We start from the raw sequence: 24,252 nt of genomic DNA, 5'->3' as shown, positions 1-24,252 counted from the left end.
GTAACAAACTGGGCCTTCTATCACCTGAAGAACATTCCCAGGACTTGAAGACTAAGGTCACAGCAAGATCTAGAGAAGTCTTTTTCTTTAGTCACATTGAGTTCTAGGACAGTATCAACCTTCAAGGCCTCTGGTTCTGGTTCTGCATCACCAGAACCAAACATGGAGAAGCAGCATTCAGCTTCTATGCACCACAAATCTGGAACAGACCTCCAGAAAACACCCAAAACACTTAGTTCCTACTTTAGACTACATTTGACAAAATGTATTGTTTATTGCTTGTTTCATAATTGATGACTGTGTGATGTTCCATGTTGCTGAATGTGCTATACTTATAAACTTGAGTTGACCAAAATGCAGGGAATACATCTCCAGGCGAGCCCAGTTCATTGCCTCCTTACCCAGAATCCCTTCTTGTTCCCGTCTCTCTCTCTCTCTCTCTTCCTCTCTCTCTCTCTCCAGGCGGCGGTCTTCCTGGTCATGGGGGTGGTCTTTATGATTGGCAGCTTGTCGCTTATCGTTCTCGACTGGATCCATCACCCACCCGGCACCAGCCACGCCCATTAAAGACCCCCTCCTCCTCACTTACGGATTTATATTTAAGAAAGCAGCAGTCATCCTTTTCCAACCACACCACAAGCTTCGTCACTTCCCTCGGTTGAATTATTCAGACAATCTTCAGCGTATCGACTGGATGTTCTTCATCCCCAGAACATCATTTGGAGGACTATTTTTTTTTCTTTTGTACGTTAGAATGCAACAACTTCAGACTTTGACGTAACACGCCGTAACAGGCAGTCTGGAATCATCATCGTGATGAAGATATCATGCTTCCAGCTGTGAAGATGCTGAGCGAATCTTTCACTTGAAGAACAGCATTGTGATTGGACTGCAGGGCTGGGAAAGGTGATGGCGTTTCCCACTGTTTTCCTCCTCCTTCTTCTAAAATTAAGCTACATTTACAAATGGAGTGTGTCGACACCCATGCAAAACAAGCACTTGGATTACTTTTCACTTTATGTGGAGATGCAGTAGACACCTCCACTTGTATAAAAAATATGCACACATATCAAAACATGTATTTCTTTAAGCTACTCATGAAATTAATCAACAAAGACGGTTAAGTGGAAAAAAATCATCTTTTTTTCCCCCCACTTAAATTCATTAAAAACAGTAACAAATCAGAAACCTTGCCAAAGTCTGCATTCGTCAGGGACAGTCGTCTTGGCCAGCTGCGTACAAAAAGGTGCTTTCAGTATTACTGTCATACAGAACTCTGAACACGGAGGAGACCGAGGTACACAATCACCTGTAGCTGCTGCATTAAGTAGCATTGTACATATCTCAGGCGACCTGTCAGAGTTCTCTGTTGTTCAGGTTGCGCGAAGACGAACGGTCATTTCAAGCAACATGCCTGCTGGAACAACCTACCAGACACATAAAGTATGGCTAGACTGCTGGATGGAGAATCACTTGTTACTTTTGCACAGAGTTAGCTGAAACATCCAGAGGTAACTAGAGATTTCGTCAGCGAAAGCTGAAATTGTTTCTCTAAATATCCGTAACATCTATTCTCTTCTTCATGTGAATGCTACATTTGTAGCCAAGTTTGCAGCTACCTGCTGATATTAGGCTGGAGACCGACTGGCTTTTCTAGAAATTGGAGCTCGGATTTGGAAATGATGTCAGAGCCCAGGAAAGCTCATGACTTTAGCTAGATATCCATTATATGTTTGAGGTGGCCACATTGGTTTGACGTTGGTGACTGATGTAATTACAGTTTCAACATGTGGTCCAGTCAGGGTTTTTTCCAACTTGGAAGAACTGGAGAAAAATATTTTTCTAGCCTCGGATTTGAGGTGGTAGCTGTACATCAACAGAATATTGTGGTTCAACTGAGAGGAAAACTGTACAAATGGGGGCAGATCAAATGTATGTGAGGGTCGTTACTAAAAAAAAACCCCAACTTCTTACATTTTCAAATTTCACACTTCAGATTGAACTATTTCCAAGTCAAGTCAATGAACTACAACTTTTAGAGAAAGTAGTGAAGGATTTAAACATAGTAATAATGTCTGTTACAGTCAGTTATAGTCAAAGTAAGTGCTATGCTAATCAATAGGTGTTTGGTAAATGTCTTTGAAATGCTTTTGTACTAAATCGGTTTTTAAGGAGTATCTTGATTTGCAATTGTCTTTCCATCATTATCAAAGGCTACAAATAAAGTTAGCTGTCCCAAAGCATTTAATTTTAAAACCCCCAATAATTACCAGTTATCAATAATTTGGACAAAAGTGGATAAACACAAAGTCTAAAAGTCAAATTACAACATCTTCCCATTTTAACAATGGCATCATGAATAGCCATCAACTGCATTCTGCACATTATCCATGCTATGTTTCCAAAGTCTTTATTAGTACACATTTAAAGCCAATACACGTACACAGATATTGGGCTGTTGCTCATTTAATTTTATATTTATGCTTTATAAATCTGGAAAGTCATTCATGTAGCTAAGAAAAGCTCTCTTCTGAAAATGCTGCATATGAAGTTAATGCAACAGCTACTTGTTGATCCTTGGCAAGAAATCAACTAGCTGTTTACACACAAAACTATTTTATATTTTCACAAACTCTCAAATTTACATTTTTACAACAAAAAAGGTTTGGGGGCGGAGGGCTAGAAATTTAAAATGAATGTTATACATTTCTAAAGTAATCAGTATCCGTTTCCCCAAATTTTATTTCTAAAGGATTTTTCCATTTCAGCTATGCTAGCATAACCATCTCTGGCTGCTAGCTGTATATCTAGCTCATGAATATAAGACATTTTTGTCTTTCTTCCTTAATGTTTGCTACAAATTAAACAACATATAGTTTTTATTTCTCTGAAACCCAAAGTGGCTGTTCTTTAAACTGTGATATTTCAAGAGAAGTGACAAGTTAAAACGTACCTGGGTCACTCACTATTTGGCTAACAATCAGTTGCTAGGCTAAAGTGTGTTACTATTCACCAATTCGTTGTTACAAATGCCTTAAATGCCTTACCTACATTTTTAAATGGAGACCTAAATTGTGCCTTTCAGATACTTTTTATTTCTCTATATGTTTGGCATTTAAAACACTTGCCTTTTGTGAAGTAGCTGGTGACGACATGAGAATCTCAGATTCGCCTGATTCCACCTTCAATCGTTGTGCCGTTACGTGTCTCGAACACACCCCTGCCAAAGTGGATATTTATAGATCCTTTTGTGGATCTACGTACGTGAAGCAAATAGATATTTCAAATGAAATAGTGTATTATGTGCATGTTTTTGGATTATAAACGTGGTCTTTTTTTGGACAATTGTACATGCTGTGTAAATAATCCTTATTTTATGGTACACCGACATTCATCGCTGTTCAGTGGGTTGTGGGGGGTTGTACTTGAGAAGCCTTTTACAATCATTTGTTTTTAGTATATATATTATATATAAATGTGGATGAGTGTTAGCCTTTTTTTTGTTCTCTTGCTGTATGACAGTAGCTTGCTTTTTTTTCTCTCTCTCTCTCTATGTGATGCTTGTACATTTGTCGAATGTTTTCTCCTTACATACATATTTTCATATTTGACCTTTTCAGATCGGCACGCCTTACGTCTATTGGATCACAATAGCATTATTTTCTCAAAACACATCAGCATTAAGGCAGTACAGTTCAGTTTTGCTCCGGGTTCAGTAAAGCTAAACCATGAAAGCAAGACAATAATTTTTTTTCACCTCAGGTTATCAAAAATGCACAACAATATTTCAACTCCCTGCCAACAATCGTTGATGGCTGAAGGTCCTATTTTACTGAGGCTTGCGATGTGTGTCAATGCTGTCCTAGAAACATCTTTGGTGAAGTTTTATTTTGTATAACTTTACTTGAATCAAAGCATTTTTTAGCCTGATAAAGCAAAGACACCTTTGCTTTATCTTTGCTTTATGTTCAGTATTGATTTTACGAATGTTTTTTTTGACCTCAGTTCAATGTAAGAGATTCATCGCCTCGTCAGGTCGGGTCTTCTTACGAAGAAGTAGAACTACCCACACTACACATTGACCCTCTAAGTATCTCAGGTCCGCGGTCTGGATTCATTTGTCCCCCACACGTTTGCGTACAGCGTCGAAGAATTTTACCTCAGCCTATGCTGTACAGACGGACGCATTTTGTGCTGGCACAGACAAACGGCCTCCTCGTGCTTTTTCTAAAGCAAATGCCGATTCGAGGGGAGGGTGAACAAAACCGCCTCGGCCTTAGTTTTCTACGGACCCTCAGGCACGGAGAAGCACTGGCTCGATGTTTTTGCTGTTCCCGGTGTCTTTACTCCCTGTGGATCAGGCTAAACATTCAGATTTGTAATTTACTTAGAGAGTGTTTTATTGTTGTTGTTTGTTTTTTTTTTGTATCAGTGATGCTGTTTCATTACGAGGAACAATAAAATGTGATAAGAAAACTAAAATCGTCTTGGTTTTTTATGTGGTTGTTGCTTATATAAAGAAATAACAGCATAGATTATAAATTATCACCAGAACTTTCTGGTTTGTACCCGGGATCAGAGGGACACTGGTAGAAGCAGAAAATTTTTACAAACAAAAGTATCAAAACCTGATGAATTGTTTTTATTCAACTCCCTCTACTGTGTACCCCTAAATAAATTTCTATTGCAAAATTTCAACAATTCAATGTCAATAAATACATGAACAGCTGTTCTTTAAAAGGTTTGTAGAAATCCTTATTAAAGACTTTGAAGTTGTAAGACCACAGAGTGAAAAAGCCAGTCACTTTATGTTTGTGTAAATCTATAGAAATATGGAACTTCGATTGAAACAACTGAACATCCCACCTTCTCCATCTTACAGCAACAGATGAAAATGTTTCAGGGATTTCTGGTCATCATTTACATTTTCAGGCCATCTAAGACCCGTTTGTTCATTTTACGGCAGTTTTTTCAAAGCTTAACTTTGCAGCAAATTCTGCAAATATTAGTGGTGTCTTTTAAGGTAAATGATAATTCCAAAGGAATTATGCAAAGTTGAGTTTGAACTTTGAAAAAAAAAACAAAAAACAAAAAGGGTGCAGGGTTTTTCTTTTACCAGAACACCACGTCTCATGTGCTGCACCACGTTGAGAACAGCTTAACGGCTCTCCGCTGACCCCTCGTCTCCACACCTGAAGTGCGTTTCTATTTCAGTTAGTGGGTCACCAACCAGGCTTCGTCTGGAGCCAAGATCTCTGCAACGTGAACGTAGCTGGACGTCTCAGCCAGCGACGATCCGGTCTCAGCCGGAGCTGCTGCACCAGCAGCTGTCCTTCAGATGACGGGACATGATATGATATGATATGTCCTGTCCCATTTGATATGTCCTGTCCCATTTGATATGTCCTGTCCCATTTGATATGTTCTGTCTCCGCTGCTGAAATTGAATGGCGTAATAGCGGCCCGCATTTGGATTCAGGTTCGCCTAAAAGGGTTTTGTAGATGCGATGCGATGGAAATGTTTCTTCCCTCACAGATTTAAGCTGTTTTTGTTTTGTTTTTTCAATATAGGTTGACTTCCTTCTAGACACCAAATGTGGTACATCGTACATTTAGAACAACTTACCGCCGATCCACCATCCTGCTCAGACTGCATCGTGTCTTACTCACCCAGTGTGAACGGTTTTTCGATTATTTGAAACAAAACAAACAAAAAGACAAAAATAGAATAAATCTTTGAGAGGACGATTAGTTTTTACAGTACTGCACCTGTTGACAGAATGTGAACCTGGTTATTTTTACTGCTTGTGAGACGATTCCTAATCATTGTCTTGAGTCTCTAAATTCGAAACACAAGGCTTCTTCCATGTGTCACCAAAGCTAAAAGGAAAGTGCAACTCCCACACAACATGCTTTTCTGGAGTTACTGGACGTCCCGTCATGGTATTCATCTTTAATTACGTTGTTTCCATTAAATAAGAAACAATTAAAATCACATATTGATAGGTTTGCCATTAATCGTCTTCCTACCACTTCCTGTCGTCTTCTTCGTATTTCCCATCAGTAGTAACATCCGGTTGTTGGTCATGTGACTAGTGTGACGCGAAAAAGTGATTTCATTGCAGTTTTGAGCAATTCACTCATTTCAACATGGCCAATAAAAAGAAAACACCTCAAACCTTTTGTCACAAAACATGAGATATTTTTCTTTCGAACTTGCTGTGTTTCCATTTGGTGGATTTATTTTTTGTAATTCCAATTTGCGTAGTTCAATGGTCAGTGGAAACCCAGGTATTGTCTGCATCCTGCATCAACTCTAGATATTTCACACTTTCTCGTAATGTCCCAGTGAAATCAGGGAAATCTTGCAGCCACTCTGTTTTTCCCAAATATTCATTAATGAGTGAAAAGAAATATGACTCCTCTTGATCAGAACCAGCTGATCCCAAACTACTGTTAAAAACCTACAACACATATTTGGAAAAACACCAGCTACGCCCTGCATTCTGTTGGGTCGTCGAACAAAATCCTAATCAAATACATTGTAGTTTGTGGATGGAATGTGACAAAATGTGAAAAGTTCAAGGTGAATGAATGGTACTGCAAAGCTTTGTCGCTGTTAATCTGTTTGGACTTTCCCATGAGACGTGAAAATGACTGTTTATTGAATGGACTGGCAATATGTGGCGTTTAGATTTTTAACAAAACATTTGGATCAAACTAAGTCTTGTCTGGTGTCGTATTTGTGACGAAAGACCAGCAGGTCTACGCTGTTCTCTTTTCCTGATTCGAGTAGTTGGCTGTCTTTATTTCTCATCTGACCTCTTTGACTCCAACCTATACACACACACACACACACACACACACACACACACACACCACTCCTTCTCTCTTCCTCCTTTCATCCCTCACCCCCCAAATCTTCTTTTTATTAGGATTAACTGTGCTGTTCTGTACGGGGGGTAAATTCCAGGAATAAAGTCACCGTTACTAACCTACTGTCTGTGTGGGAAAAATTCTCAGCAGCACCAATTCTACGAACTGCGGTCACATTAGAATGTTAAAAAGTGAGAGGACTTGTGTTCCTGTCAAGAACAGAGACGCTAAAAGCTGAACGGACGGATCAGAACCTTAAACGTCTTTCAAGACTCTTTCCTAAACTGGTCACAGAGGAAGCTTTCAATCTTACTTTCAATCATTTTTGGTTGTCAGTGGGCGGTTTAGTTTTAGATTCTGTCGCTAAGTGTGTAACGTTTAAGGCTCACGGCTCATCCTTCCTCACAGCTGTTCCACATTCTGTTAATTAGACTCACCTGTTCTTCATTCCAGCAATCAACCTTCCTCCAGGTTTGAGCTGTCCACATATTGAGGCTCTTCTCAACAGATTCATTTACACTAGCTAGACCGTACTGTTCATGGTTTCGCTATGGTCCTGGTTTTTAATTAAGTTTTCAAGCGCAGCTTCAATCTGAACTCTAACTTTGCAGTTTTGAAACCAGAGATATCTTGAACTCAGTTTTTTCTGTGTTAAGCCAAAGCTGACACTGGTCTATCACCTCAATATCATGAAGACCCTAAAATCAGTGATCGTAATCGGCTGTGACCCAGTAGTGATAGAAAAAATGGAAAATTGTGTGTCATCAGCAAAGTCCAAGATTTTGAACAAAAGTGGTCTGAGAAGGGAGCCTTTGATGAATCCCTTGTGAACTTTTTCCTTGCCTAGATTTATATTAACCAAATGAAACCAATGAGTCCCTGTCTGCTACATAAAATCTTGACCAAATTAATCAACGCAGTGCCAGAAGGTCCAGCCTATAAAACTGGGTGTGCCTGCTGTACGCAGGTACCTGGATCAATCTGATGTTCAAAGCCAGTTTCAATTTAAATATCCCATCATGTAAACAGATGATGTACTCTCCCATGACAGAAACATATCTTACCTACTGTCTAGAAAACGTTTCGCTTCCTGCTGAAGGACTATTGCCATTTTCAGTCGAGCTGTCAGTTTTTTGTCCAAACTATTTTTACAGCCAGATTGGAACAGTTTTGTCATCGGGTGACACGAGCCATTCCCTCTGGAACCAGAAGGATAAAAATTCATGTTTAAAAACCCGGGCAAATTTTATGATGTAAATATCTACATATATGACCAAAGGGAAACGTTTAATACGTGGCAGTACACCAAGTTCTTTTGGATTGACCGGCCTTCCTTCTAACACTGTAAAGTGTTAGATTGGCTCTTTGATTTGCTCTAACTGCAAGGTGCTGGACGGGACTCGACTCACACAGCGACAGAGACATCAACATGGTGAGAGAAACCACATCCAGGTGTAACAGAACAACCACTCTGCCTGACGCATACACACAGAGATCAGAGCTCTGACCTGTCTGGATCTTTAAGGACCACGTGGTTTTGGTCAACAGAGATCAACAGCTTAAGTGTGTCTCACATAATCTCCATTTGGCGTCATGACAGATGTGGGTCCTTCAGTCTTTCTTCAATAAGGTTTTCAGGTGAATTTATTCCAATCCCACATCAAAGTTGAGTCATTTTGCATCTGAACACGTCCCAGCCTTTCAGCGACGGTTTTAGGCATTTGCTACGTGTTCAGATGCAAGGCGGACGTTCTTTCACATGCTACTGTCGGGCCAAGAAAGTTATCAAATGTGTTTGCTGCATCCAGTCCCAAGCACACACTTTTCAGTCTGTTCACATAAAATGTAACATGTAATAGAAAGAATAACAGGGTTAGCATTACGGTTAAGACGTGATCTCATGGGGATGATTCAGGGTTTGGTTTTTCTTTGAAGAAGGGTTGTGTTTAAAGACTATTGGTTGTCTTACCTGTGGTTAGCAACTCTTTGCATGTTTGTGTTGTTTTGTCCAGGACTAACTGCAAGACCAACCAAAGGAAATTTCTTGACGGTAGTCGTTTGTGTGGACCACCGTAGAGTGGTAAAGACCATCTTTGAGTCTGTTCCGATGATCTTCCATCGTTAAATTAATAAATAATGGGACATTTAAAGGTTGTTCGTACTGATGACAGGCAGCAGAACCTTTAGCTGATCACAGCTTCAAGCTACACTTCAGAAAGCAACTGTCCCTTCTTTCGACTGCGAATGTTGGCTCATTTGCTAAATGGCTAGATTATTTATAGCTCTGTTCTGCATGTGAAGGGATCAGACTTCTCAGAGTCTCTGGGTGTCTCACTCCAGGTTGTCCAATTATGGACACCAGAACTCAGGAGGGCAGTGTGCTTCTCATGCTGACCATGGGTCAGTTCTGTACTCCTGTAGAACTGTAGAGGGAAATCCTCAGGGTTTGGTTGTCCAGTCTAGACGGGTGTTGTGGAACTGAACAAGGCTTATATTTTGTGTTCCTAAATGCATGAAACAAGAACTGTGTCCACAATCTCAACATAGAGTCTGTGGGTTAGGCCTGGAACGTACATATTGTTAACTTTGGGTTGGGTTGGTATTTTGGACCAGTTACCGCCACGACCTGATTTCTGATAAGTAGCAGTCAGTGGATGGATGATTGGAAGGAAGTAGTCACACCACATGTACACCCCCAAATAAACTTTTGCAGAGTTTCTCCTTCGTGGTGTTGTGTCTGAATCCAACCTGGCAGCTAGCATCCTCCCATCCACACGACAAAGCAGCAGCTCTGCTGCCAGATGGGGTCAATGCTGCGCTGAATGCAGTAACACTACCAGCACCATCCATTAGCCAGTATTGGAGTTGGTTGGATGGATGGATGGATGGATGGAGTTGGTTGCCATAGAGACTGAACAGAGACTGGAACAAAATGATGCTGCTTGAGTTTATAGAGGTGTAAGAAGGGTGCTGCTCCACGTCCAAGAGCGGCTAACATGAGGAACGGAAACTGAATAGATATCCTCCAGAATTCAGAAAAGCTCAAACATCTTTTATTTTATATTTAACATTCTGTAATTAAATTAGTCACGACTATATTTATTGATTTCTCTTTGGGATAAATGTAGTATTTTTGAATTTATGACTTCACATTAAATTTCTTGATACAAACATGTTAAGGTAACATTAACGTGAACCAATCTACTACTACTCTAAACACAAAGCCCAACATAATCACAATACTTCATCTATGAAATAATTTTATTGACATTTCATTTTTGCTTTTGATCCCAAACTAGCTAACCTGTTAATCATCACACGCTTAGAGCTTTAAAATACATTTTACTGTAAATGACATAAATCCCCTTCACACCATCTCCCTTTGAATGACATATTCATTCCAGAATTATTTTTATTGTTTCACCTTTATTTATACAAATTACAGAACTACTGGTCTTAAACATCCCAGAGTTTCAAAACCTTCATGATTCATTTGTTCATGTGTTTAACGTTATGAACTGACATCCAAACAATGATTGGGCAACTCATCCAAGAAATGATTCCTGTTTGATTCCATGGTTCAGGTCAAAGTTCACTGCTGGAGAAGTTGTTTTTGTCAGTGGTGACAAATTACACATGACAAAATTCTTTAGAAAGATGACGTTGTTTCCTCTACTGTTATTGTAACATGATGTAAAGCTCTGACCCGTTGAATCTAACGTGAATTCTGACTCCCCTCTAAATGCTGCTTCAAACAAACAACTGACCGATGCTGACTGGTGACCGGAGAGCATTTTGTAACTTGGTTCTCTTTTTTTTCATTTGGTCATGAGTTTTTAGCTGTTTGTATGTTGTATGTAGGTTTGTATGTAGAGTTGCGCGTTGCTGCACCTTCCTGAAATAATGGCCCAAGTCATTTTTTTTTCCAAAAGATTCCTTAGGCAAAAATGTAAATAAATAAAATACTTTTGGAAAAAAAATTAGTTGGGTCATAATTTTAGAAAGGTGACGATATTTTGGTGTCTGATACTAAATGAGTACAGGGTCAGTATCGTCGATGCCGATACTGATACTTTTTCTCTAAGTTTGTTTCTAGTTTTCCTTTAAGTTAATTTTGTTAAAAACTAAGGACAGAATTTGGGCAAAGTTTATGTGTGTCTATAAACTTTGAGGGGGTTCTGACCCTCCAGCTACCTTTGGTCACTGGTGGCCACGCCCACCAGAGCTGCCAACCAGTTTGCTCATATCATATCCAGATTAACGTTTTGTCACCACTCTGTCAGCAAATGGCAGAAATGCTTCTTTTGTTATTTTACAACTGCCATTAATAATTTTTGTGTTGATTAGTTCAAGTTTATTTGTTTTTTAAAATGGGACATTACAAATGAATTAACATTTACATGTAAATACAAGAGTTGTGTTTCTGTCCAGACTACTGCACACAAACAAAACTCTTTATAAAGGAGAAAAGAGGTAATTAAACTGTTATTTGGCAACTTATAGTCTATAATAGTTCAATGATTTCAACTTTAAGTTGATAAATAAGTTGAATAGTGTTAGCATAACAGAGCTGTGTACAGTCAAGCTTACGCTAAGCTAGACGTGTGACTAAAGAAGTGATGCACCTTAACAAACAAATTTACTGCATAGTTTTCAAAGGCTAAGCTGTGTTTTGTTTGGTTAAATAGTTTTTATTATATAAATTTTGGTTCTCTGTTTATTACAATCTAAGACTGCAGTGCATTTAGATGAAATCTTTGCGTGCCACCCCTCCTAGGTTTATCAAAGGAAACAATCTAGACTTGCCCGACCAGGAAGGAGAGTTTTATAGAGATTTAAAAGACCCACCAAAGCAAAAAGTCAGGATTTATCATTTTGAGGAGCTTAGATGTGCTGTTTTAATGTGAGGGACGCAAACAGCCAGGAGGAAATATTGTCTGCTTCGGTTCAGAGGCTTCAGAACGTCTGAGCCTCAGAGTCTGCTTTATTAAAGCAAACAGTAGGACGGGAATGATCTGGTACTGGAACACATCCAAATGAGTTCTCATGAGAGGACAGGTTCTGGGTCTGTGTTTGCTCAGCTGGAGTTCCTGTTCAGAAGCTGCTTGTGTCTCTTCGTCCAGGTAATCCAACCTGTGTGCAACCTGGCATGACTCGGCAGCAGCAGGTCAAACTGTAGCGCCTGGTCTCAGTGTTTTCCTCAACACGCGTGGAGCCGTTACATTAATATGCAACAATAACAAACTGAAGGTTTCGACAGACGTTTATTCCACACTTGTTCTTTAGTAATATGTTGAGGTCAAACTTTCCCTCTGGTCCAAAGGTATGTTGTGAAATGTAAGAGCAGGAGGTATGTTTCCGTGACGTTTGTTCAGCTTTTGGTTACAGGTAAACATCTGAGCTGAGAACAAGCGAGCCATTCAAGCGTGCAAAGTTTACGCTAAGCGTAAACAACAGTTCACAACAGTTTGACAATGAGAGGGTAGACTTATTTTGGCAACACACTTACTCACACATCCAGAGATGGCAGCGGAGATCTGGTCATCAGTTGGACTTTTATAGGAACAATCCACAATGGTGTGAATCACAATGTTATGTGTTTTCCATTCACTAAATATAGCAAAAATCTAGTAACTGTTTTACATTTGGTTGTTATAAATATGCTGTATATGTCAAATATGACTTGAAAGAAATTGGACTTCATAATTTATTGAAGTTAAATAGGTGTTTATGTAATTTTTCATACTTCAACATGAAATTGGGTCTCCGTCTCTTTAAGAAACTCCTGTTCCTTCGGAAACTTCATCTCCAGGAAGTCATTACAACATGGCTCCTCTATTAACCGTTAAACAATGTTTTTACCAGAAATAGCTCATATAATGAGCTCAGCAGATCCACAGTTCCACCAGGTGTCTGCTAACTGCTGCTGGCTAGTCTGAAGGAGCCGAGTGGGGGAGGGGCTGCTCTGTGAGGCGGAACCTCAGTAGCTTGAAACATGCAGCTCCAAGAAGGCGGAGCTAGGTCCACCCATGTGTTTTGCACAGCTGAATGGTTGCCATGGAGATTAAAGGATTTCTCAAACATGCATAAACGAATCAAAGCAACACTCCATGTTTGTTTTTGATGAGGGAATAACATTATAGCATGATGTAAAGCTCAAAAAAGAACAACAAATGTCTCAGTTCCATGGTTGTACAGCAGATTGGAAACTATCCAGATTTACGTGCTGCTGCTGGTAAAAAAAAAAAAAGAATAACACGGCCCTTCTGCATGAATATGAAACACACATGGCTGGAAACAACGAGAACCTTTCTTTAGTCTCCAACACTAACCAGAGTAATCCAAAAGACATCCTGTACTCAGGAAGGTAAAAGATTAGTCAGGTGTTAATCTTTCATTAAATGCCTTTCTGCTCAAGATGATTGTTCTGTAAATGTGGTTTATGAGCAAAGGAACGATTAGACCAATGAACCCTGATTGCTTTTCTGTATCTGGAATTTGTGAGTTAAATCTGTTTGAGCTCACAGAAACAGGAAACCCCACGAGATTTTATGATGCAAGTGAAGACGGAGAGCACCCAAACACAGCCTGAGAGCTCTGGGTGTTACTGCAGATCCATCCGAGTTACGGCATTGTTACGCTCTGCAGGACGGGGAACAGAGCGAAAGCATTAGGAAATGGTCTTCCAAAGACAAGAATGTTCCCACACAGCGGCAGTGGAGGCAGCCGCCATCAAACCCAACTTATGTCTGGACAATGAATCAACAACGTTTGCACATCAAAACACTTTGCTGTCAGTTCTGTATAAAAATACAACCCTGCTCAAGCAGATTGGATGCCACAAAGTCTTAATTATATTTGAGCTGAACTTTGACTAGGCCATTCTAACACATGACATGACACAATGTAACCTCTTTCCGTTGTAGGACTAAATGTATGTTTGGTGCTTTGGTTCTGCCTCTAACTGGTTTTCTTCCAGCTATGCTAACTTGACTTTGAGAACATGAACATGTAGCTGTTCTGCAGAATTTTGATGCGTTTCTGTTCAGATTAAAAACTAAAAGCAGACCCACACGCCAACTCTCTGACAGATCACTTGTAAAGCAGGTGTAAATTAGCTAATCAACCACACTGTATTCAAATAATCACTTATTAATAATCACAAAATAAACATCCAACCTAAAGAACATAATACTGTAATGGACCGAATGCTCTGTTTTTCATGTGGGAAATGTTTGCATGTTTGTTGGTGTTGAACCCTGATACGTTAGTGGAGCTGTTTCTAGTCAGTTGCTGTGGCAACTGATCCGTGTGAAGTGTAGCCACCACAGCAACAAGGTTTTGAGTTCTTCTGCAATGTTTTCTCAGCATTACTTTTCCTTTTACAGTGGCTCACCACATTAAATCAACAACACCTATAGCTGCAGGTTTTATTTAGTTAATTGAATTGTTTTGTGCTGTTGATGGTGTGTAAAACAATCATCTCTCTGCCCTACAGCATTGAGCACATGCACGAAAAATGTCTGTATGTAAACAATAACATCCAATATGACTATCCCTACTGAAGAAAAGCATTTCCACAACATGATGCTGTCATCACCATGTTTGGTAGTGGGGGTTGCATGTATGGTTCCTTTTTATCTGCACACAAAATGTGAAAAGGTTAAAGGGTTATTAATAATTTTCTGATTCACTGTAGCTGTCAGGTTGCAGTGGTTGCTGTTGGTGTTGGGTGTAGTATAGTATAGGATAGTATAGTGTAGTATAATATAGTATAGGATAGTGTAGTATAATATAGTATAGGATAGTATAATATAGTATAGTGTAGTATAATATAGTATAGGATAGTGTAGTATAATATAGGATAGTATAGTATAATATAGTATAGTGTAGTATAATATAGTATAATATAGGATAGTATAGTATAATATAGTATAGGATAGTGTAGTATAATATAGGATAGTATAGTATAATATAGTATAGTGTAGTATAGTGTAGTATAATATAGGATAGTATAGTATAATATAGTATAGTGTAGTATAATATAGTATAGGATAGTGTAGTATAATATAGGATAGTATAGTATAATATAGTATAGTGTAGTATAGTGTAGTATAATATAGTATAATATAATATAGTATAATATAGTATAGTATAGTATAATATAGTATAATATAATATAATATAGTATAATATAGTATAGTATAATATAGTATAATATAGTATAGTATAATATAGTATAGGATAGTATAGTGTAGTATAATATAGTATAATATAATATAGTATAATATAGTATAATATAGTATAATATAATATAGTATAATATAGTATAGTATAATATAGTATAGTATAGTATAATATAGTATAATATAATATAATATAGTATAATATAGTATAGTATAATATAGTATAATATAGTATAGTATAGTATAGTGTAGTATAATATAGTATAATATAATATAGTATAATATAGTATAATATAGTATAGGATAGTATAGTGTAGTATAATATAGTATAATATAATATAGTATAATATAGTATAATATAGTATAATATAGTATAATATAGGATAGTATAGTATAATATAGTATAGTGTAGTATAATATAGTATAGGATAGTTTAGTATAATATAGGATAGTATAGTATAATATAGTATAGTGTAGTATAGTGTAGTATAATATAGTATAATATAATATAGTATAATATAGTATAGTATAGTATAATATAGTATAATATAATATAATATAGTATAATATAGTATAGTATAATATAGTATAATATAGTATAGTATAATATAGTATAGGATAGTATAGTGTAGTATAATATAGTATAATATAATATAGTATAATATAGTATAATATAGTATAATATAATATAGTATAATATAGTATAGTATAATATAGTATAGTATAGTATAATATAGTATAATATAATATAATATAGTATAATATAGTATAGTATAATATAGTATAATATAGTATAGGATAGTATAGTGTAGTATAATATAGTATAGGATAGTATAGTGTAGTATAATATAGTATAATATAGTATAATATAGTATAATATAGTATAGGATAGTATAGTGTAGTATAATATAGTATAATATAATATAGTATAATATAGTATAATATAGTATAATATAGTATAATATAGTATAGGATAGTATAGTGTAGTATAATATAGTATAATATAATATAGTATAATATAGTATAATATAGTATAATATAGTATAGTATATTGGGTATTTTCAGTAAACAAACAGGAAATTTAGTGAGTTGGAGTGGGATGTAAAGTAGGCTACAGATTTCAGTTCACATAAGTTGAGAAATAACAAACACGGGACCATCAAAGGAAACACACTGACCTTCACTGGTACCGCAACCATAGTAACCATCTCCGCTTATGCAACCTGCGATAGTGTTTCCTCTTTTAGCAGTGTTTATGTTTGCTTTTGTGCCATTTTTTTTTTTTTTTGTGGGGGGTTAGGTAAAATCTTTTTCTGTGTCTGCATGGAAAAACTTCTGGCATTGCATATCTATATTCCCGAGCCTGGCTAAACTTCACAAGGTTTGATGCACTAAAACTGCTGCTCCCATTCTGACTGAATTTATCCTGCCGTTCCATTTGCAGATTTAAGCAGCTTCTCACTAAATCAATTACTTCCTTAAATATATTTTCATCCGTCCAGGTCCAGATCTAATCCTCTATGAGGCTTTGGTATGCAATTTTATAATTATGAATAAGGACATTATGCTAAATCCTATTTATAATCATGTGATGAGAACCGCTCTGGACCTACTTTGTGGCGGGAACTAATTAGTAATGCAACACCCTCTTGAGAAAACTACAAAGCCTATTAAAAACATAACATGCAGTTCTGTAAACGTTGGAACAGCTCGCTCTGTGTGTGTCAGTCGGATCATTTACAGGCAGTAGACACCTCTTTCTTGCATCAGGAAACTGTTTACTTCCTTTTAACTCCGGAACGTTGAAGGCATTTGGGGTTGCATGTCCTGTGTTGAGTGGATCTCAGCAAACAGAGACAGACAGGAAGCTGCAAGGCTCTGATCAGGGTTCGTTTTTCTCCTTACGTGAACAACATAGTCCAAACTGAATGGTTAACGGGAGAATCTGAGAAGTCTTTCGGCTGTCCAGCAATGCTTTGAAAAATCCAGACAGACTTGTACATTCAGCCAGATTGTAAATGTAATATTTTAGGTGACGTAAGTCTTTGTGCATGTGGATGGAATCCAGGTTCAGGATGCAGAAGAATTTTAATGGCATGAACAATGCAAGGAAGAGGCAGGACCTGACTATGGATGGAGAGCATCATGGGAGTTCTGTTCTTCCACTGGGATTCTGACTCCCAATCGGATCATTTCCTTAAATGGCGACTTCTGGTTGTTGTGTCCAGAAGTTATCCGTTACATTCCCTTACCTGCAGCAGAAAGAACAGCAGTTGCGTTTCCATTTAACATAAAATTGCAAATTGGAATTCCAAAAGTAAAATTGCTTGATGAATAAACGGATCTTACTACAGGCAAAAACGACAATAAAAGACAGCAGGAAGTTGTACGGGGATGACAGTTTGTATTGAGTCCATTGCTCTTCTGTAAAATCACTGACTACAATTTTTCCAAAGCCCCGCCTACGTAGCATAGACGAAGATTTGTGCACATTTGTAAAGGAAATTCAGCTAGTCATAGCTTGTTGAAAAGTAAGTAGAGCGTCAGAACAGTGGAAGCTAACACGCTAATGACCCAAACAGCGACTGTCGACATTAGCAACACAAGCTGAAAATGTTCATGTCGGACGGATCGCATGCTTTCTTAGCAGACACTGTTCACAGTTTCACAAGAATCTATTAACTTTGTTGCTGTTCTGCTCAACCCAACAACGTCCTTGTTGCTACATGTTTTCAGCATGGTTAACCGTGCTTGTTGTATCAATCTGATTTGAAACCAAAAACCAAATTGCTCCGCCAAGAATGAAAAAAAGCTTAAATTTAGCCTCAGACTATGAATTGTGCAATAAGATCAAAGATGGCATGTCCCTGTCATTTTCAGACCTTGCAGGTGTTTCCAAACTCACGCCATCAGCAGATTCACCAACTCATCTGACGAGGCGCATATGTTAACCGGCTCATTGGCTTCGAGGATGTGTTTACTTTTTTACAAAAATATTTCCAAGATGCAACAAGTTGCCGCCACAAAAAGGAATTTGCTTTCCAAAATGGTCTCACCCCGCCATCTGATTGAGCCAGACCTAAAATGGAGGCTTGCGTTCTGTGGTTGTTCAGCTTCGGCGAGGCCGTGCCTCGGTTTCTCATTCTACGCTAACAGAACATGGAGTGGAAATGAAGTCCGTCTGTTTTAGGGTTCAACATATTTTTCAGTGAGAGATAATATTCCACAGACCCTGGCTGGAACAAGTTCCTCCTCTGAGGAACATCAACATTGTTAAAGGTCATCCTTTAGGTCACTAAAGGCATTGAGTTGTTGTCCTCTGGTTGGCTAATTCATCGTGTATCTTTACAAGAAATTGCACAGCTATACCTAATAAAGTGGTATATGAGAATGGGAACTACTGTACCACAGATTGCCTTAAACTGACACCTTCGCCCACACAGTGCCCTGTGCAGACCGAACCAAGTCACCTTTGTATCTCCTTTTGTTTCTTTATCCTTTCCCTGCTGGTGAAGAGTGAAATGTTGAGACTGGCTTTATGTTTTAAGAACTACACGATCATGGACAGATACACAAACACACACGTATAGCAACACAAAGCCAAGCAGCAGGAGCCGTGTGAGCAGTGAAGCTGCAATAAGTGATTTCGCACTTTATACGTCTCTCCAACCTGAAAGCACATCTGTGTGTCTTATTATGTTACATGTAAGAAAAAACCCTCCTTCTGGCTAAACTGGAACTGATTTTTAAAAAAACATGTGTGAACTTTTTGACATTTACTGACATTTGTTTGGTTTCTCGGTTTCTACAGTTGATTATAATGTTGAGCACCTATAAATGATGATGTGAATCATAACTCTAAACCAAAATAATTAGACTCCTGTGGCTAACAGCAGCTTAGCTTTAGTAGCCAAAGAGTACATGCAAAATTGTAAATGAACGTCAATTAACCTCTGATTAGGTTAATTGACTGTTGACCTCTGACTCATTTCTTCTTCCTCTGTCTGCCTCATGGACTCGCTCTCTCTCTGATCAGAGAGTCAACGGGTTCACATGGCTGACCAGAGAGCCATCCTGGGTGGAAAGTTTTCAGAGAGCGAGACGGGCGGCCCCCCCCCCAGCCTCCTGTGGGGCCCCTAAGACTAACGTGATCCCCCTATTTGTGTGGCTGTCATAAAGACTGCGCACATTAAACCACTTTCCCACCACTAAGAGGATTACGAAGGTAATGCTCCCAAATCAAGGGATGCTCTGGTACCTCTAGGCTTTAACAAATCTGAATTTAATAACTTATATAAAGTTGCACTGAGATTTTGTCCAGTGGATCAACCTGGTTGCTTATCTAGATCTTCAGCTAAGATGGCATTCTTGCCTGTAGACAAAGGAAATATCTCAGGAACTATGTACAAATTACATGTTTGACTATTGTCTTTGGTTTTCTAAATAGAATTGAAATTATTGTAGTTCTTCAAAAACAAGATTAATAGCAGTCTTTTTGTTAAAATAATAGCCAACAGTGATTATCAAGCTAATAACAATCTAGCTAACTATCAGCGTTTGGCTCATGATGCTCTAAGCATCCTAATGGGTTCCAGTTGGATTCTGAGTCTGAATTGCAACAAAAAGTCATTTTGAAAACTCTTGAGTTCAATATCCACTGTTAATGCAACACATAAATGCAGTTTAAGCCATTTGTTTATCCAACTGTTATTACACGTGTCATTGTATTGTTGGTGGTAATGAAATTTGTTTACCCCCAAAAGAGGGAAAAAAGCTGAAAGGAAAAAAATAACATGATTTCTAACCAACATATTTGTGCAGTTTTTCCCAACTCTTGTGTTTCCTGGGACATGAATTATCCAAGTACTTCATAATCTGTCCTGTTTTTATTAATAAAATGCAAAAATAAAAGTCTGAAGTGAACAAGACCAAACATCAAAAATTGAGGTCAACTTTAAAAATCACATTTTTTGTAATTGCATTATGTTTCTGAAAATAAATAGGTCAAATTCTATTCAAAAACTGGTTCTAACATAGAAATCCAACCTGGACAGACAAAGCCACAAAAATCAATCAGTACACAGTAAGGCTGTATGGACTCTGTAGGATTTCCCATTGTGTTAGCAGGTCATGTTTAGCTAACTCTTGTTGACGTAGTGACCCTGATCCTCTGGGGTCCTCGTGTCCGATCAGGATCAACTTTGCCATTGTGTGATCGTTTGCGTATGAGTTTGAATGACATTACAAGGTTCCCAAATGATAACTCATTTCCTCTTCGGCCAATTGTTTTCTTTACAGTCTGATGACCACAACGCTCCTTTGTGTTGGCAGCGTCAGACAGGGCTTGTTTGGACACCCGTTGGCCCCACAAAAAGGAATGTACATATATATATGCAGAGGCATGTCCAGCAAAAATCCCAGATATTGAGAAGATAAGGTTCTGGCTTCACAAACAAAATGTAAAATTCATATTTTTGCCAGCATCCAAAGCTCCACTTATCCACCTTCTGCACTCTTTCTAATGGAAATAACCCAGTTACCTCCCATATGATGGACTGAGCCAAATCTTCACATTTTATGATTGGCTCACACCAACAAGAGAACAAAAACCTATTGACCTGTTTTCCAGATAAGGCTTGGCTCATCGTGATATCTCTTTCTTGGAAACAAAAAAGGCAAGAAAAAAATATCTGTCTACATTGTAATGAATATCCTCCTCCGTGGTTGATTGTTCCAAGAACACTCAGCTGGGGTCAGGTGAGGGAGCAAGGAAACCTCGAAACTAACGGGAGTTAATATGAAAAGTTAAGAAATAAACCCCCTGACAGGACAAGAGCATTTGGGATCCAACCTGGACCCAGAAGGGGGGAACTTGGAGGGAGACTGGCAGGGTTAAATGTGATGTGCTATTCATTCGGTCAGTGGGTGACGAACTTACGTAAGAACATGGAGGGCTGCCGGGGAGGTGATTAGCCCCGGGGGTAATCGGGTACACTCTGTGGCTGAAGGTCGGGGTTAATTAGATCCTGCATTACATGTGCTTCGAACTGTGTAGAAGAAGGTCCACCACCTTCCAAATTGTTGATTTTGACTCATTTTAGAAAAGAGAAGCAAAGAATTTCAAAAATCTAAATTATGTTTTCACTTTGACAATCTACAAAACCCACAAGACCACAGCTAGCAGCTCTACCAGGGGACAATAGACTGAGTATGTTGGCTTCAACCAACGCAGAACAATGTAGACAGCTGATATGACGATTATAGTGGGTCATGTGATGTGATACATTTGGCTCTGTGCCTCGGCGAGATGAGAACCTTTCAGTAGAGGAATTCAGCAACTCCTTGAAAGTACAAATTAGACACTCCTTAAATACTACAGGATATTATTTAATCTGTTGCATAGAATCAGCGAGTCACTTCTTAGAAATCACATCAACTTATCATATTGATGGAATAGGTAAAGAAACACTTTGTTGGCAGCTGAGAATGATTATATTTGCAGTTGAGTAGATGTGATCCACCAGCGTCTTAGTTTTCCCCTACATCGGTCTTGAGGTGGTTCTACTGGCACCAGTCAACCAGTCAGTCAGTCAGTCAGTCAGTCAGTCAGTCAGTCAGTCAGTCAGTCAGTCAGTCAGTCAGTCAGTCAGTCAGTCAGTCAGTTTTACTAGAATACATTTCAGCAACAAGGCAGTTCAAAGTGCTTTACATTGTGAAAAAATAAAACATCATAAACACATGATACAGTCAACAATTGCAAAAACCAGTAGCAGACAGGGGGGTTATAGTCTTGCTTTAAAGGAACTCAGTGTTTCAGGTGTTTTGCAGTTTTCTGGAAGTTTGTTCCAGTTCACAAAGTTTTGTCTGTGCTCTGAGTCACTGTTACCTGTGATGAGGTAGAGTATGTCAAGAGTTATCTGAAAACTTTGCAGATGGCAACACAAGGAGAACAATGAAAACTCTGCAGGGTGTCTATAGAGTTCCCTGTAGGACCCCGTACCACAGACCAGCCTGTCAGACTCACAGCCCCGGGTCCTTGCGTACTGCGGTTGTCCAATAAGGTTGTCTGGTGTCCACTGAGACCGATGTTGGTGGACATCTCCAGGCTGCAGGAGATGTCCACCAAATGCTCTGCTTGTTCAGAGCTTTTGGTGTTGACGTATCAGAATTGAAGGGCTGGTACTGTTGAGGGAATTGTTGTAGATGCTCTTCACCATTAACTAGACTGCATACTTCTATGATAGACTTACTTTACAGGTTGAGGAAGGAAGAACCGGCGTTCTGAACAGTCCTGGTATTTGGTCTGACCCAGGCCTGCTGCATTCCTTTAAAGGCAGGGCAGGTTTTCACTAATTCATTGTCATGGTGAAGTGGGAACTGAGCCATGTTTCAGGCTTTCTATAACAAAAGGTTCAGCTTAACAAACGTTTGCTGGGTTCCTTTTGCACTCATGACTCCAACATATTAGAGGATGATAAAATTAGGGTTTTCCTATTAGGTTACAACAAGGAAAGCAATATTTTTAACTGCATGGTGCTTGTATTGTACAAATACAGTAGTTCTATAGAATAGTCAGTCTTGGAAGTGCACAGGACATCTTATTGCTTTGGACAGGCTAATTGCTATCATAAATTCATTCAGGACCAAAGTGATCACCACCTATCAGCTGATGTCATCCTGCAGTAAAACAACTCTGTTAATTATTAATCATGACGAATTTAGTATTAATGAATTCTTTGTGATCCCACAGTTTCATAAAATACCACCGTAATCATGCTGGCCGGAAACACTGAATGAAAGAAAATTAAACACAATTCATAGCTAATCCCAGGTGATTAACCGTCAATTTACAGAGAATTACAATAGCTCAAACCAAACAGAGTTAAAGACCATAATTAGTGACGTTCACGTTTTAAGACCATTTTTTATGACACACATAATATTACAAAAAAGTTGATGTGCTTTAGTCAGATGTAATGCCTTTGACCTAGAAAAAGGGTGGTTTTCTAAGCATTGCTTAATGACTTAATTAATTCAATGTATTAAATATAAAAATAAATTCTGAAGGAGAGTCCTGAATGAGAAAGGCGCCCAGCCTGCACTTGTTTTATACAGAGTTTACAGTAAAGGAGAGGTACAGTATGAAATATGTTTCATAAGCCTCTTTGGAAAATTTGTTTATGTCAAGAGAAACACAAATTTAACCTTTCAGAACCACAAAAAGCAAAAAATAGTAACAGACATCAGCAGCATCAGGTCTCTCATCATGTCCAGATGACAACACTGATGTTATTTATTTTATTTTCAGCCAAAAAAACAAAAAATGTTGTGTGAAGTCATAACATTTGATTTTTATTATGCTGAAAATTACACAGTATTTTAATATTCTGGTAAGTATTTTTTTTCCTTGGGGGAAAAACTTATCAAATTAAAAAGGGGGCCCACCGAGTCGCAGGACCTAAAAATTCTTGCTACGCTCCTGCTATTCTCATCATATGTAATTAAATCTTCTTTGTAAGCATGCCGAATGTTCCTCGAAAATTCCTTGAAGATTTCTCAAAGATTCTCTTGCGCATGTACACACCTATGTGGTTTTGATGAGTCACGTTGTTAGCAGAGGTAAGTCACTTTTCCTACTGTTTACTCCCAGTCATTTAGATCCAAGCAACCATAACAGTGGAAGGATTGTTTCTCTAAACTACTCAGAACTGGCTCTTGTTGGTACTTATGAGGCAGTCTGCAACAAAGTCAGCGTTATTCGAAGAGACCGCAGCTGTTAGTGTTTGTAGCAGCAACGAGAGACGGTCTGATATACATCAACAATGGAAGTACTGAAATCGTCTTAAATAGAGTAATACACAAAGCGGTCGCTTTAACTGACTGGCTCCGCCCTCTTTCACCTGCCCAGTACGACTTGTTCTACTGGCTTCCCGTACAACATGAGACATTTCCTTTGAATTCATACATATTCAATTCAATGTTCATTCAATTCATTGTCGTGACTCATTGTCGTCTTTTCATGAGCATAAGCTTTTCTGTCACCATCACTCAGATCAAATTCAACCTTTGCCTTATATTTTTGCATGTCCGATGGAACACCTTAGTTTGCCTGCCCTTCAGCCCAACCTTCCTAAATTTGCCACGTCATGAAGGAAAGCAGGAATGTGTGTAATTTTTAGCTCTACTCCCA

The 24,252-nt window shown here is 38.4% G+C and overlaps 1 protein-coding gene across 2 annotated transcripts in view; it reads left to right on the top strand.

Moving 5' to 3' along the window:
* slc38a4 (solute carrier family 38 member 4) overlaps window positions 1–4,476 on the top strand; it is a 30,757-nt gene extending 26,281 nt beyond the window's left edge. For both annotated transcript variants that reach the window (XM_044107947.1, XM_044107946.1), the window contains exon 16: window positions 463–4,476. In XM_044107947.1, the coding sequence (XP_043963882.1) occupies window positions 463–567 (105 nt within the window). In that variant the 3' untranslated portion in view covers window positions 568–4,476. The remainder of the gene's footprint in view (window positions 1–462) is intronic.
* The last annotated feature ends 19,776 nt before the right edge of the window (window positions 4,477–24,252 follow it).

This window comes from Gambusia affinis, linkage group LG23 (genome assembly GCF_019740435.1).
Source record: "Gambusia affinis linkage group LG23, SWU_Gaff_1.0, whole genome shotgun sequence".
NCBI lineage: Eukaryota > Metazoa > Chordata > Actinopteri > Cyprinodontiformes > Poeciliidae > Gambusia > Gambusia affinis.
Note: the sequence above shows the minus strand (reverse complement) of the source record. Positions and strands in the feature narration are given on the sequence as shown.